This window comes from Cervus canadensis, chromosome 17 (genome assembly GCF_019320065.1).
Source record: "Cervus canadensis isolate Bull #8, Minnesota chromosome 17, ASM1932006v1, whole genome shotgun sequence".
Lineage (NCBI taxonomy): Eukaryota > Metazoa > Chordata > Mammalia > Artiodactyla > Cervidae > Cervus > Cervus canadensis.
Window position 1 is genome coordinate 45,731,630 of NC_057402.1, and position 16,265 is coordinate 45,747,894.

The 16,265-nt window shown below is 44.7% G+C and overlaps 1 protein-coding gene across 2 annotated transcripts; it reads left to right on the forward strand.

Annotated features, from left to right (window-relative positions):
• Positions 1-6,207: 6,207 nt before the first annotated feature.
• ZNF774 (zinc finger protein 774) lies at positions 6,208-15,309 on the forward strand. 2 transcript variants are annotated; one of them, XM_043489544.1, is made up of 5 exons: positions 6,218-6,374; positions 7,004-7,130; positions 8,549-8,671; positions 11,515-11,621; positions 12,703-15,309. In XM_043489544.1, exons 3-5 carry the CDS (start codon positions 8,568-8,570, stop codon positions 13,941-13,943), a joined length of 1,452 nt encoding a protein of 483 aa, XP_043345479.1. In that variant the 5' UTR covers positions 6,218-6,374; positions 7,004-7,130; positions 8,549-8,567; the 3' UTR covers positions 13,944-15,309. The 2 variants fall into 2 exon arrangements, with proteins under 2 accessions (XP_043345480.1, XP_043345479.1); XM_043489545.1 differs by lacking the exon at positions 7,004-7,130 and having other exon boundaries at positions 6,208-6,374.
• The last annotated feature ends 956 nt before the right edge of the window (positions 15,310-16,265 follow it).

The following is a 16,265-nucleotide window of genomic DNA, read 5'->3' on the forward strand; positions in this document are numbered from 1 at the left end:
ATAAGAACCCCAGAGAGGTTGAAAGGGAAGCTGAAACTTGGAAAGTACAGCCTACTTATTTTTTGAACTATTAAAGGAAACTGACTCATAGAGCATCCACGAGGCAGTTACAATAGATGGAAATGGCAGCCACAGGTGAATTGAGCAGAAAGAGGGTTAGAGGTAGCACCCAAGGCTTCTTTAATGCTATGAAGCATGAAGGGTTTCAGAAGTCCCTATGAGCTCCCAGTGAGGCAACTGAGGTAGCTAAAGTTGGAGCTAGGAAGCATCCCAAAGGATCACCACCATACCCAAGACTCCCGGCAGCAGCCGAAGAAGGCAGCAGAGAAAACAGAACTTCAGGCTTGAAGTCATGGGTCAGGCGGGGGTGGGACCAGTACAGAGGCCAAAGCAGACATGTGGTGAGGGGAGCTGTACCTCACGGGAGTGAGCAGGAGCCAGGGGAGAAGGTCAGCCGGAGAACCAGGGTCCTTTCCCCTTGCACAGAAATAACATCTTTGGAAGAAGAAGTGGAGGGAAGAACTTTGGAGGAGACAGTTTCAGAGGGAGTTTGAATTTCAAATCGACTAAGATTTACCCCAAACTGGCTTTTTTTAAACCCAGAAGAGACTGTTAGCTGGTAAGCTGAAGTTTCCTGTAAAGAAAGTCTTCTGAGAAATCTAAGTTCAATTATGTGGAAGTAGTGAAAGTGTTAATCACTCAGTCATATCCAACACTTTGTGATTCCATAGACTGTAGCCTGCCAGGCTCATCTGTCTATGGAATTCTCAGAGCAAGAATACTGGAGTGGGTTGCCATTCCCTTCTCCAGAGGATCTTCCTGACCCAGGGATCGAACCTGGGTCTCCTGTATTGCAGGTGGATTCTTTACCATCTGAGCCATCACAGAGATACTTTAAAAAAAATTTGCACATCTCGCTCATAGTGTGAACATTGTGACCACACCCCACCCCTAATTTCCCCATACGTATAGATCTCTACTATAAGTTTCCAAAAGGGGTGTCACAGGAGTTTGAGATTAGTCACAAGGAAAATGTCCTAACATCTGTTTTAGACTTGTGAAAGCCACAGTGATTCCTACCCGCCCCCACCTTTGGCTGTGCTGGGTCTTAACTGTAGCATGCGAGATCTAGTTCCAGGACCAGGGATTGAAGCCCAGCTCCCTGCATTGGGAGCATGGACTCTTAACCACTGGCCCACCAGGGAAGTCCCTCAATGACTCTCGTCTCCTGGGGTTCACGTGCTGTGTAGTCCTCTTCCACACTGTACCAGGGGTGGTATGTCGCTTCCAAGACCAGGTTAGCTCCTCTTCCTTCCTCTCTTAGATCACTCACTCTGCGGAAACCAGCTGCCATGTGATGAAGACAGGCCTGTCTGAGGAAACAGCTCTATGAGTGATCTCAGAAGCAGGTTCAGCCCCAGTCAAACCTTCAGATAACGGCAGCTCCAGCCAACATCTAGACAGCCGCCTCGTGAGAGACCCTCCGTCAGTGACACTCAGCTAAGGTCTTCTAGATTCCCGTCTCACAGGAACTGTAAGATACTAAATGTTTGTTGTTTGGGGGACTTCCCTGGTGGCTCAGTGTTTAAGAATTGGCTTTCCACCAGATCTGAAAGAGACACATGCACCCCAATGTTCATCGCAGCACTGTTTATAATAGCCAGGACATGGAAGCAACCTAGATGCCCATCAGCAGATGAATGGATAAGGAAGCTGTGGTACATATACACCATGGAATATTACTCAGCCATTAAAAAGAATTCATTTGAACCAGTTCTAATGAGATGGATGAAACTGGAGCCCATTATACAGAGTGAAGTAAGCCAGAAAGATAAAGAACATTACAGCATACTAACACATATATATGGAATTTAGAAAGATGGTAATGACAACCCTATATGCAAAACAGAAAAAGAGACACAGAAGTACAGAACAGACTTTTGAACTCTGTGGGAGAAGGTGAGGGTGGGATGTTTCAAAAGAACAGCATGTATATTATCTATGGTGAAACAGATCACCAGCCCAGGTGGGATGCATGAGACAAGAGCTCGGGCCTGGTGCACTGGGAAGACCCAGAGGAATCGGGTGGAGAGGGAGGTGGGAGGGGGGATCGGGATGGGGAATACGTGTAAATCTATTGCTGATTCATGTCAATGTATGACAAAACCCACTGAAAAAAATGAATAAATAAATAAATAAAAGAAAAAGAAAAAACATCCTTTGAAAAAAAAAAAAAAGAATCGGCTTTCCAATGCAGGGGATGTGGGTTCCGTCCCTGGTTGGGGAACTAAGATCCCACATGTCACCAGGCATCTAAGCCTGAGCCAATCAAGACCTGATCCTGCCAAATAAATAAATATTAATAAATGCTGTTTTAAACTACTAAGTTTGGGGGTAGTTTGTTATGCAGCCATAGATAACAAATATACTCCCTCTCTTAAAAATTTCAGTTATAGCACCTGCCGAAAATCTTCCTCCACGAGATACTTTGACAGTTTCTTTCCCCTCCTCTCAGCCACCTGAGGTACCTGGTCTCGTTTCCTCTACTGACTGCTCCTGTGGACACCAAGTTTCTCTGCTCTCCCAACCCTGTCTTCACTTTTCCCCCACGTATCTGATGCTGGTGACTAAAAGACTTCAGCACAGGGCTTCCCTGGTGGCTCAGGGGTAAAGAATCCGCCTGTCAATGCAGGAGACACGGGTTCGATCTCTGATCTAGGGAGATCCCATGTAACTTGGAGCAACTAAGCCTGTGTGCCACAGCTGCTGAGCCTGTGCTCTAGAGCCTGGGAGCTGCAATTACTGAGGTCCGAGCACCCTAAGGCCCCTGCTCCACAGTAAGAGAAGTCACTGCAATGAGAAGCCCACTCACTGCAGTTAGAGAGTAGACTTTGCTCACTGCAACTAGAGAGAGCCTGCATGGAGCAACAAAGATCCAGTGCAGCCAAAAATAATAAGTAAATAAATTAGTTTTTAAAAAAGACTTGGACAAGAGAGACAAGTCAGAGAGAGAAAGAAGAGGCAGGGATAAGCATCAGCCAGGTTCTGTGAGTCTTCCCTCATCTTCCCTTCACACTCCCTACTGATTGGAGAGCTACGGAATCTCCCCCCACCCCATCAATGGCAGAATACCAGAAAGACCCCTGAGAGGTCGAGAGGTGCCTTTAATTCTCTAGGGCCTGAACAGTGCTTCAGCCCCATGACTCCTGGAAAACTCTTGGTTTCCTGGATGTCCCCTGCTGTTGCTGAAAAGTAAACCCAGCCATTGGTTTATAGTGAACAGAAAGCTCTAAACTGCTATTGTGATTACCTTGCAGATGACTACAATTATGTTGCAGATACTAACTGAATCCCTCTGGTTAAATGAAACAAAGAAGAAAAGACAGAATATTAGCTTCGTATTTTAGCGTCTTGGTTTATCTCCCCTATCAGGCCATGAGCTTCATGAGAGCAAGGGCCATGTGTGATTTCTGTGGGTAACCACAGTGTTCTTGAGCATAGAACACTCCCAGTGAATATCTGTTAGAAGATGCATCATGCATGTTTGCTGGAGAATGGTTGAATTAACATCAAAGGTGTCTTCTGCGGTTAGCTCATTGGCTGGTAATTCTCAGCTTTTTGCAGTCCATCACAAAATGTACTTTTCCTTTTTTTCCCTATCTATTGCTTTATTTATCTTTTTATCATTACTATTTTTAAAACTGAAGTATAGTTGATTTACAATGTTGTGCCAATCTCTGCTTTCCAGCAGTGAGTCAGTTATATACCTATACACATTCTTTATACCTATATATATTTCTAAATGGGCTTCCCTGGTGCCTAAGACAGTGAAGAATCTGCCTGCCATGCAGGAGACTGGGGCTTGATCCCTAGGTTTGGAAAATCCCCTGAAGAATAGAATGGCAACCCACTCCAGTGTCTTGTCTGGAGAATGCCATATCCAGAGGAGCCTGGCAGGCTACGGTCCATGGGGTCACAAAGAGTTAGACATGTTCAGTTCAGTTCAGTTGCTCAGTCGTGTCCAACTCTTTGTGACCCCATGAACCATAGCACGCCAGGCCTCCCTATCCATCACCAACTCCCAGAGTCCACCCAACCCATGTCCATTGTGTCAGTGATGCCATCCAGCCATCTCATCCTCTGTCTTCCCCTTCTCCTCCTGCCCTCAATCTTTGCCAGGATCAGGGTCTTTTCAAATGAGTCAGCTCTCCGCATCAGGTGGCCAAAGTATTGGAGTTTCAGCTTCAACATCAGTCCCTCCAATGAACACCCAGGACTGATCTCCTTTAAGCTGGACTGGTTGGATCTCCTTACAGTCCAAGGGACTCTCAAGAGTCTTCTCCAACACCACAGTTCAAAACCATCAATTCTTCTGCACTCAGCTTTCTTTCTAGTCCAACTCTCACATCCATACATGACTACTGGAAAAACCATAGCCTTGACTAGACGGACCTTTGTTGGCAAAGTAATGTCCCTGCTTTTTAATATGCTGTCTAGGTTGGTCATAACTTTCCTTCCAAGGAGTAAGCGTCTTTTAATTTCATGGCTGCAATCACTATCCACAGTGATTTTGGAGCCCAGAAAAATAAAGTCTGACACTGTTTCCACTGTTTCCCCATCTATTTGCCATGAAGTGATGGGACCAGATGCCAGGATCTTAGTTTTCTGAATGTTGAGCTTTAAGCCAACTTTTCCACTCTCTTCTTTCACTTTCATCAAGAGGCTCTTTAGTTCCTCTTCACTTTCTGCCATAACTGGGTGACTAAAACTTTAACATATTCCTATATATATTTGTTATATCTAATATACCTAAATATTCTTTTCCATAATGGTTTATCACAGGATAGTGAATACAGTTCCTTGCACTACACAGTAGGACCTTGTTGTATATTCATTCTAAATGTAATGTTAGTAGTTTGCATCTGACAACCCCAAACTCTCCCTTGTTTGGACTCCCAAGTTCATCCCTCTCCCCCCACTCCTTAGCAACCACAAGTCTGTTCTCTGTGTCTGTGAATCTATTACTGCTTCAGCGATAGGTTCATTTGTGTTATATTTCAGATTCCACATTTAAGTGACATTGTATGGTATTTGTCTTTCCGACTTCACTTAGCATGATAATCCCTAGATCCATCCATGTTGCTGCAAATGGCATTCTTTTGTTCTTTTTAATGACTGAGTAGTATTCCATGGTGTATACATAACACATCTTTATCCATTCATCTGTCTGTGGACACTTAGGCTGTTCCCATGTTTTGGCTATTGTGAAGAGTGCTGCTATGAACATAGGGGTGCATGAAGCTTTTTGAATTACAGTTTTATCTAGGTATAATCCCAGGAGTGGATTGTTGAATCATATGGTAATTCTGTTTTCAGTTTTCTGCTGATGTACTTTCTTTTTTTTTTTTTTTTAAATTGCAGTGAATCAACAGAGTAGATAGTCATACCTTTTCATTGTAAAGAAAGGCTTTCATTATTTTTTATGTAGTCCCCGCCGCCCCCACACCCCCTCTACACTGGCCCCCAAGGGAACACTGGCTCTCAGGTAAGATCCAGGCGTCTTCACAGTTTGGAACCCGATACCACCTTTCCTAGAATACTTGACGCTCTCGCAGGCTTCCTCTGGCAATAATGGAAAGGAGATTCGCCTTAGAATTGTGCTGCTAATAGAGGGAAGCAGAGTCTGGTTTTCACCTAACGGCTCCTGATTGGGGTCTGTTACGTCCAGTCTGAGTCTGCCCTGAACTTGGCGTCGGGACACACCATTCAGGCTCTGGCCGCCCCGGGTTAGGGCGGGGACCCGGCAGAGGAGTCTGTACCCCAAGGTCGTAGCGCCGAGCTGCTTCTCTGTCTGGAAGGCTAGGTGGCAGAGCGCTGGAGATGCCGTATTTGGTACCGGGCTGCTCTTGCGCCAGTCAGGTGAGGCCCGGAGGTTCGCATCTTCAGATCCCTCTCTGATTACAGTCCTTGGATCCCCTTCTCAGCTCCGAAGAGGCGGTCCTAGCGACGAGGTAGTTCGTGAAGTGGGTTTAGTATACTTGTCACCGCTGGGAACCCGGCCCGGGACTCCCAATACTTTGCGGTCTCGCTCAGAACTACATTTCCCAAAAGGCTCCGCGGTGATTGAAAGCTACCTCAGCCTATGGGCGGGGAAGACTTCTCGGCCTAAAGGCTGAGAGGCCAATGGCAAGAGGACGCGGGCGGTATTTTCCGGCTGCTGGCTGCCTTGCCGGGAGTCCCACCTGTGTCCCCACAGTCCTGTCACGAATCCCGGTCGGGTTCTGGGCAGGACCGCCACGGCGTAGCGGGCCGGCTGCGGCTCGGTGGTGGAGGACCCTCGCTCGGTGTTCCGTCCGGGGCTGGGCCCGGGGGCGGTGAGTGATCCGGGGAAGGAGACTGCGGCTGCAGCCTTGGAGCTGCTGAGGGGCGTGGATAGGGCTCGCCCAGCGCCCCGAGGTTGTCCCTGCCTGGTCCCTGCGCTCGCTTTTCAGAGCCCACGGGTCTTGCTGAGGAGTGGGGAGAGGTGGCTACACTTTTCTCTGCCGGCGTCGGGATGGCTCATCCTCTTAATCTTTCTCTCTCTCTCCCTTTTTTTTTTTGCTCCTCGGTGATGGTCTTCTGGTTTCAGTTTAGCTTTGCGACCCTCTGATCGCTGCACCCAGATTAGGGCCTGCAGCACCGCGAGGGAGGAGAATGGGTCTCGGTCCTAGCGGTGCGGTCATGTTCCTATTAATAAAACCAGGGAACCAACTAGTGCTTCTCACAATGGCACTTAGTCACAGCACCACAGCCTCTAGGGCCTTTGAGGTCACCTGAGGTCACCTGTACAGGGGGCAACAGACTGGGTGGGAAACAGCGTTTGTCTAACCCTAAGAGTTCTCCATCCCGCTGTCTCCTGCAGGGGGGCCCTGCTGTGGGTTTGTAATGGATGTAGAAATAAAATGTTTGCTCAGACTCATTATAGTGTTCACATCCTAATGACAATATATATATATTTTTTAAGGTTTTAAACCAGAGAGATGATATGTATTCCCAGTACATTCTAAGTGGCCAATAGCAATGTCTGTAAATGCATCAGTGTTCCCAGGAAAAGTGTTTGTGTATTCTAGTAGTACCAGGTGCTTCGACAGGTAAGACAAAAGATGATAAAGAGTCAAACTTCCTCACCCCAGTCTAGTCCATTCTGCACTGAAATGCAGAATTCTTTGTAGCAGATTCAGCTTGCTGACTTGTATTTGTTTCTATTGGAAACTCTTTAAGTGGAAAAACAAAAAAAAAACCCAACATTATCTTATATATTTTTTGTGACTCCTACTGCCTTACAGCATATTGATTACTGAATAACTTAATGATTCATCCAGTAACCTGACCATCTCCCCCCAAATAATCTCTTCATGATACTGATGTTGATTTTATTAATGTTTTAATGATTGTTTTCAGCCCCCAAATATTTTGTTTTATGCTTATCCCCATTAAATTTCACTTAATTTTACAGTTTATCCATGTTGGTCTTTTCAATCCATGTCTTTTGAGTCCCACTTCTGACGGCATTAAACCTTGAGATAGAATGATACCTAGAACAGTTCCCTTTGGGCTTCTGCACAGTTAGCCCTTGAAGTTGACACTAAATCTACAAGACAAGAAAAGTCAGCCTTTCTCATAACTAATCTGAGTCTAATTAAGTCAGAAATCTCTTACCTAACTGAGGAAAATGTTGTTGGAGAGAATCCAGTGCTTTCCAGAAATCGAGTTATACCCACACACTCCCTTCTGTTTTTCTTGTCCATTGTGGACAATTTCTTCCTCAAAACATTCATGTCTTCAAAAGAGTGAGGGTTCTACAGATGTGTTTGGAGGCCCAGTCCTCACTTTGTGATGAGAAATTTGGCCAAAGGAATGATTATGTAAAAAGAGAAAAGAAGAGCATCCCTTCTGTTGTTGACAGCATTTGTTATTGTTGTTGTTCAGTCTCTAAGTCGTGTCCAACTCTTTGCAACCCCATGGACTGCAGCATGCCAGGCTTCCCTGACCTCCAGTATCTCCCTGAATTTGCTCAGATTCATGTCCATTGAGTTGTTGATGCTATCTAACCATCTCATGCTCTGCTGGCCCCTTCTCCTCCTGCCTTCAATCTTTCCCAGCATCAGACTCTTTTCCAGTGAGTCATCTCTTTGCATCAGGTGGTCAAAATATTAGAGCTTTAGCTTCAACATCAGTCCTTGCAGTGAATATTCAGGGTTGATTTCCTTTAGGATTGACTGGTCTGATCTCCTTGCTGTCCAAAGGACTCTCAAGTCTTCTCCAGCACCATAATTTGAAATAATCAATTCTTCAGCACTCAGCTCCTTTATGGTCCAACTCTCATATCCATACATGACTAATGGAAAAACCATAGCTTTGACTTTACGGACTTTTTTCAGCATTTACCTCAGAGCTGTTCTGGTTGAGGGGATTTTGTTTGGGTATGGTGGTGGCTGTCTTTCGGTTTTGAGATAATGGTGAGAATGTCTAGAGAACTCTTGATGTATACTGAGATCTCTTGCTTTAGGAACTGATGACCCTCAGTGATGTGGCTGGGGACTTCAGGGACAAGTGGGTTACCTGGACACTGCTTAGAGAGTCCTCTTCAGGGATGCCGCCCAGCACAGATACAAGAATGGGCTCCCAAAGGGTAAGGATGCAATTTTCCTTCATCTTAGCTTTATTAATATAATTTTTAAAATTTTTGGTTGTACTGAGTGGCTTGTGGGATTTTAGTTCCCTGACCAGGGATTGAACCCATGCCCCCATGCAATGGATTTTGGAGTCCTAACCACAGGACCACCAGGGAAGTCCCTTTATCTTAAACACTTTGAGAGGGCCCAGATCTGAGAAGTCTCTGGGGATGTTGGTCTCTTAGAGCTCCAGCTCTGTGTGAGAGTAATTGACACCTCCCTGGCAGAAAAAGAATGACTTCTATTTTTATGGCACTTAGTGGTTTTCAGATTTCTTTGATATTTTTCTGTCTGATTGATATCTTACCATAGCCCTTTGATATATGTATTTTCATTCCCCTTTTCCAGCTGAGGACCCTGAGACTTAAAGTTAAGTAGCAAAAGTGAGCCCAGCCCAGGTCTTTGTGGAAAAGGGAAGGTGCTCTCCCCAGAGATTTTTTTTCCATCACTTAAACAAACAAACCGACCCCTCCAGAGCTCTTTCTAAAATACCATGGCAACTCTGCCTTTTTTTTTTTTTTTTTGGCTGTACCATGGGGCACACAGGATCTTAAATCCCTGACCAGGAATTGAACTCATGTCCCTTGTGGTGGAAGCACGGATCCTTAATCACTGGATCACCTTCTTTCTGGGATGTCTCTCCTTCTTTCTGCTTTACTTCATATCTATTACACAAGTAATATATATTCACTAAAGGGAAAGATAAGCAAAATGAAAACAAAAGTCATCTATTCCACTACTGAAGAGTTATGATCTAAGCATATATACAATTAAAAAAAAAAGGAAATAAAAATAATTGGGATCATACTGAATATTCAGTGGTATATCTTACTTTCTTACACAATGTACTGTGAATATATTTTGACAATAATAAATATCTGTACATTAAAGTAACTACTTAGTATTTTATTATATGGAATACAGTAATTACATAAAATTGAACCATACATTTTTGGGCTACTTTTAACCTATAAACTGGCAATTTCAGATGGCTCAATCAAATGAAATTATTTCTTTGTTGGGAGCTATTTGGGTCATTTTAAATTTTCACTAGTATTGTGATGATGCTCTCTTAACTAACTGCCTTTTTAAAAGTCTTGTTTATTGAAATAATTAGTTAACAGTTAGCTAATATATATATTTTTGCACAATGTCCTTTTTTTGTTTGTTTACTTTTGTTCATTTCTTTAGACTCTCTAGAAATTTCTGGGTTTGAGAATAGATACATTTCTAAGATATTTGGTATTTTTGCCAAATGCCTTCCAAAAAGACGGAATCAATTTATTTATTCCTGTTAGCATTATATGAAGTGTCTATTTCTTCATATTCTATCTATCACAGGGGGTATCATAATCTAAGAGTGTAGGTAAAATAATAGTGATAGCTAACATTTATTGAGGACTTAATCATTTCATCCTCATGACAAGTCTGTAAGGTAGGTCTTTTTAATTAAATGAAGTGTATTTATTTATTTTTGGCTGTGCTGGGTCTTTGTTGCCGCACAGACTTTTTTCTAGTTGCAGTGCAAGGGCTTCTCATTGCAGTGGCTTCTCTTGCTGCAGAGCACGAGCTCTTGGGTGCTTGGGCTTCAGCAATTACGGCACATGGACTCTAGAGTACTCCCAGGCTCGAGAGTATAGGCGCAGTAGTTGTGGTGCACAGGCTTAGTTGCCCCTCGGCATGTGAGATCTTCCCCCAAACCAGGAATTGAACCTGTGTTCCCTGTATTAGTGACTTTAGGGACATAGTAGTTCCATGGCTTGGGGATCCTCCCAGACCGGGGGTTCAAACCCATGTCTCCTGCATTGGCAGTCAGATTCTTTACCACTGAGGCACCAGGGAAGCCCTGAGGTGGGTTTTATCATTATCCCTAATTTATAGATGAAGACGCAGAGACACAGGGAGTTTAAGTAACGTTCCTGAGGTCACACATCTAGTCAGAGACATAGTTAGGATTCAAATTCAGACAATAAGACTCCTGAGTTTGCACTCTTTACCTTTATACTATATTCCCTGTGTGTCATTGTTTTAATCTGAATTTCTTTGGCTAATGATGAGTTAAAAGTTTTTCACATATTTATAGGCTGCTTTATTTTCTTTTGTGAATTGCCCATTCATGTCCTTTGTCCTTTTTTTTTTTTCCCACTACAAGTGTTTGTCTTTTTCTCATGGTTATATTGACTGCTGCCCTTCTGGGAAAATTTAAAAACCAAACATTATAGTTAACTTCCTTGATTCTTTCTAAGGGTGAGGTCATGGCGGCTTTGTTTTGATAAACTTATCTCTCCGCAGGAGTTTAGCCTTGTGCCTTGAGGGATGAGTTATTGTGCTTATTCTAGAGTTCCTATCACCCAAGTCTGATTTTTTTTTTTTTTAAATGGGAAGCAAAGAGCTTTTTCTCAGCCTCTTGGGAGATCACCCTGTTTTATCACGTCATCATGGCTGCCCTTTTCATTTTTATGTATTTATTTTTGGCTGCACTGGGTCTTTGTTGGTGCACACAGGCTTCCTCTAGTTGCAGTGCACAGTCTCCTCATTACAGGGGCTTCTCACTGCAGGGCTCCGTAATTCTGGTTCACTGGCTTAGTTGTCCTGCAGCATGTGGAATGTTCCCGAAACAGACCAGGGATCTAATCTGTGTCCCCTGTATTAGCAGGTGGATTTGTAACCACTGGACCACCGAAAATACATTAGCATTTCCTGGGGTGGTCTCCTTTACCTGGGGAAGAAGAGGGGCTTGCATTTTCTCAAGCCTTATGTGATGGCTCAAATTAACATCCTGTGTTCACCTTCCTTATAGGATTTCGAAACCAAGTGTAATCTCCCAGCTGGAGCAGAAAGAAGAGGCATGGGTCCTTCCACTGCAAAATTTTGAGGCAAGGAAGATCCTGAGGGAAAGTCACACAGGTGAGATGTGTTGCCTGGAGGGTAGAAATCTAGCATTTCAGCCCCTGTTTAGTTAAGGAATTTGGAATGCTGCCCTAGACTTTTAAAAAAATTTTATTTATTTTTGGCTGTGCTGGGTCATCATTGCTTCATGCGGGCTTTCTCTAGTTGTGGCGAGCAGGGGTTACTCTCTACTTGCGGTGCATGGGCTTCTCATTGCAGTGGCTTCTCTTGTTACAATGTGCAGACTTTAGAGCTCGTGGGCTCAGTAGTTGTGGTTCACAGGCTTAGTTGTCCTGCAGAATGTGGGATATCCCTGACCAGGGATTGAACCTGCATCCCCTGCATTGGCAGGCGAATTCTTCACCACTGAGCCAGCAGGGAAACCCTGCTCTCAACTTTGTTCTTGCTATTAGAAGTTTAACTTTGACTTCCTGGACCATCAGTCATTGACCAAATAAAGCCTTCATTTAAATTAAACCTTTCACTTTTGTCTAGACTCTAACATCATTGAAAAAAGTTACCCAGTTCTGACAATATGTGCTTTACTCTTGATATCAAGGTCACCTCAGGGTTCATTGGACCATCTTAAAATAAAAAGGGCTTGGGAATTCCTTCTGTCATGAATGGGAAGCTCAGTGATCTTCAGTAAACTCTTCAGGAATCAAAATGAGAGTAGTCAGACTAAATGTGGTCTGTCGCAAAAACACTAATTTTAATCTTCTTACTGCTTTCTGCTGATCTTTCCTGATTGATGTTTAGTCGCTAAGTTGTGTCTGGCTCTTTTGCAACCCCATGGACTGTAGCCTGCTAGGCTCCTCTGTCCATGGGATTCTCTAGGCAAGAAAACTGGAGTGGGTTGCCATATCCTCCTCCAGGGGATCTTCCCGACCCAGGGATTGATCCTGAATCTCCTGAATTGACAGGTGGATTCTTTACCACTGAGCCACCAGGGATATACTCTTCAGGAATCAGAATGAGAGTAGTCAGATTAAATGTGGTCTGTAGCAAAAATACTAATTTTACTCTTTCTTGCTGCTTTCTGATGATCTTTCCTGAAAAGTAATAACTTCATCCTGTGTTACTTCTGTTAACTTTACAGAATTTAAGCATCAGGTGGTACAACTCGATCAGGACGTTTCCGAAACTGCAGAACCATGTGGAACATCCTCAGAAGGGGCCAATAAAGATATTTCTCCTCCCCCTAGCTGGGGAGGAAACTGGGAGAGGGGTCTTGAGTTAGAAGGGCAGCATGGTACCCTCTTGGGAGAGGGTCAGCAGGGGCCCTTTTCACAGGAGAAGGAATTAAACAAGCTCCTGGAAGGATATATAGGAAAGAAGCTGGTGTGTGTGGAATGTGGGAAAAGCTTTAACCAGAGCTCCTATCTCATAAGGCACCGAAGAACCCATACTGGCGAGAGGCCCTATAAGTGCATGGAGTGTGGGAAAGGCTTCAAACAGAGTTCAGACCTCATCACCCACCGCAGAACACACACAGGAGAGAAACCCTACCAGTGCCACAGGTGTGAGAAAAAATTCAGCGACAGCTCGACCCTCATCAAACATCAGAGAACCCACACGGGCGAGAGACCCCACCAGTGCCCCGAGTGTGGGAAGACTTTTGCACGGAAACCGCACCTCACGGTGCACCAGAGAACCCACACGGGGGAGAAGCCCTACGTGTGCCTTCAGTGTCACAAGAGCTTCAGTCGGAGCTCCAATTTCATCACCCACCAGAGGACCCACACCGGAGTGAAGCCCTACAGGTGTCGCGACTGCGGGGAGAGTTTCGGCCAGAGCTCGGATCTGATTAAGCACCAGCGGACCCACACGGGAGAGCGGCCCTTCAAGTGCCCCGAGTGCGGGAAGGGCTTCCGAGATAGCTCTCATTTTGTGGCCCACATGAGCACTCACTCGGGAGAAAGGCCCTTCAGCTGTCCTTACTGCCACAAGAGTTTCAGTCAGAGCTCGCACCTGGTCACGCACCAGAGGACACACACGGGCGAGAGGCCTTTTAAGTGCGATGGCTGTGGGAAGGGTTTTGCCGACAGCTCTGCCCTGGTCAAGCACCAGCGGATCCACACCGGAGAAAGACCCTATAAATGTGGCGAATGCGGCAAGAGCTTCAACCAGAGCTCTCACTTCATCACGCACCAGCGGATCCACTTGGAAGACAGACCCTATCGCTGCCCCGAGTGCGGCAAAACCTTCAATCAGCGTTCCCATTTCCTCACACACCAGAGAACGCACACAGGAGAGAAACCCTTTCACTGCAGTGAATGCGACAAGAGCTTCCGGCAGAAAGCACACCTTTTGTGCCATCAGAACACTCACCTGATGTAGGAAATAGTCTTTCGTGCTTCTCCTCCCTTCCAAATTTCCGTCGCTGTTGTCTTTGTTTCTGTTTCTTCTTGGCTGCGCTGCAAGGCACATGGAACCTTAATTCCCTGTGTGCATGCTCGGTCGCTCAGTCATGTCCAACTCTTTGCAACTCCATGGACTGTAGCCCACCAGCTCCTCTGTCCATGGGAGTTCCCAGGCAAGAATACTGGAGTGGACTGCCATTTCCTTCTCCAGAGGATCTTCCCGACCCAGGGATGGAGACCAGGGGTCAAACCTTGCATTAGAAGTTCGGAGTTTCAGCCACTGGACCACCAGGAGGTCCCACCGCTATTATCTCTAAGTGCTCCAAATAGAGAAAAGCTGAGCATTGGTAGCTCATGTCAGGCCCTAATCTGTTCTCTTTTTCTGTTTTTTCATGGCAAGGATAAACCTAGAGGGTCCAAACAGTGTTCTAAACACAAAAAGCATTCCTTCAGTGTTTTTGACTGACTCATAGAGAAATGTGAGTTTTGTGGTTGATGCCTGGTTACTAAAAGAGAAGTGAGATAAATGTAGTCATTCTATCATTGTGTGTGTGCTAAGTCCCTTTGGTCCTATCTAACTCTTTGCGACCCCATGGGACTGTAGGTCACCAGGCTCCTCTTGCCATGTGATTCTCCAGGCAAGAATACTGGAGTGGGTTGCCATTTCCTCCTCCGGGATCTTCCTGACCCAGGGATCCAACCCAGGTTGCTTGCATTGCTGGCAGATTCTTTACCGCTGAGCCAACAGGGAAGCCCTAAATGACTCATTATGGGTCATGTAATTAACTCACAGAAAAACCAGAATCTGTCTGCAGGTCTCCTCTTCCACAACATGGAACAGACCAGCTCTGGGATTTGTTAGAGCATCTCTGAGACACCACACAACTGAAGGAACCATATTATGTCCATTAAACCACTCTGAAATTGGAGATGATGTGGGGAGGTAGCCTAGGTTCCCAACAACTTTACAGGGTCCGATGCTGGGGTCCTTGATCCTCATGGAAGATGTAAGTGGGTAAGGAGGGAGTTGAGTATTGAACACTCTGGAGAGAAAAGTGGGAGACTGGTTTTTCTTTCAAGCTTTCCTATGTCAATACAGACTAATAGATCAGCCTTGGAACACTAGTTCTCTTCCAGTATATGGAGTGCCATCTGAGTGCTAAAACAGGGGATAGAACTCAGATGATGACCTAAACACTTTCTTTAATAGATAATTGATCAGGGGGACTTCCCTGGTGGTCCAGTGGCTGAGGCTCCATGCTCCCAATGCAGGGGGTCCAGGTTCTGTCCTTGGTCAGGGAACTAGATCCCACCTGCCGAAACTAAGCATTCAAATACCACAACTAAAGATTCTGCATGCCTCAATGAAGTGCTGGTGCAGTCAAATAAATAAAAATAAGTATTAAAAAATTTATGTCATTTATTGTGCCCATCTTTGCATGAAATGTTCCCTTGGTATCTCTGATTTTCTTGAAGAGATCTCTAGTCTTTCCCATTCTATTGTTTTCCTCTATTTCTTTGTATTGATCATTGAGGAAGGCTTTCTTATCTCTCCTTGCTATTCTTTGGAACTCTGCAAAAACCCAGTCAATCCTCAAGGAAATCAGTCCTGAACATTCATTGGAAGGACTGATGCTGAAACTGAAACTCCAATACTTTGACCACCTGATACGAAGAACTGACTCATTGGAAAAGACCCTGATGCTGGGAAAGATTGAAGGCAAGAGGATAAGGGGACGACAGAGGATGAAAGTTGGAGAGCATCACTGACTTGATGAACATGAGTTTGAGCAAGCTTCGGGAGTTGGTGATGGACAAGGAAGCCTGGTGTGCTGCAGTCCATGGGGTTGCAAAGAATCAGACACGAGTGAGTGACTAAACTGAACTGAAAGTATTAAAAAATAGATAATTGAATGGGAAAAAAATCTGGTTAATTCAGTGCTATAAGTTCATAAAATGTGATCCCTGACCCAGCAGCATTATCATCATCTGGGAACTTGTTAGAAATGCAAGTTCTAAGTCCCCATCCCAGACTTACTGAATTGGAAGCTAGGGGTGGGACCTAACAATATGTGTTTTATTTAAAATTTTTTTTCAAAGATTTTTTTTTAATGTGGACCATTTTTTAAAAAGTCTTTATTGGATTTGTTACAATATTGCTTCTGTTTTTTGTTTTTTTTTTAAATTTTGGTTTTCTCACCCCAAGCTCCATGGGATCTTTGCTCCCTGACCACAGATCAAACCTGTGTTGCCTGCATTGGAAGGCAAAGTATTAACCACTGGACTACAAGGAAAGTCC

Coding starts and splice junctions, on each gene's coding strand:
- ZNF774 (XM_043489545.1), top strand. CDS start 8,568: ATGTGGCTGGGGACTTCAGGGACAAGTGGGTTACCTGGACACTGCTTA. Junction 8,672..11,514: donor CAAGAATGGGCTCCCAAAGG/GTAAGGATGCAA, acceptor CCTTCCTTATAG/GATTTCGAAACCAAGTGTAA. Junction 11,622..12,702: donor CCTGAGGGAAAGTCACACAG/GTGAGATGTGTT, acceptor TTAACTTTACAG/AATTTAAGCATCAGGTGGTA.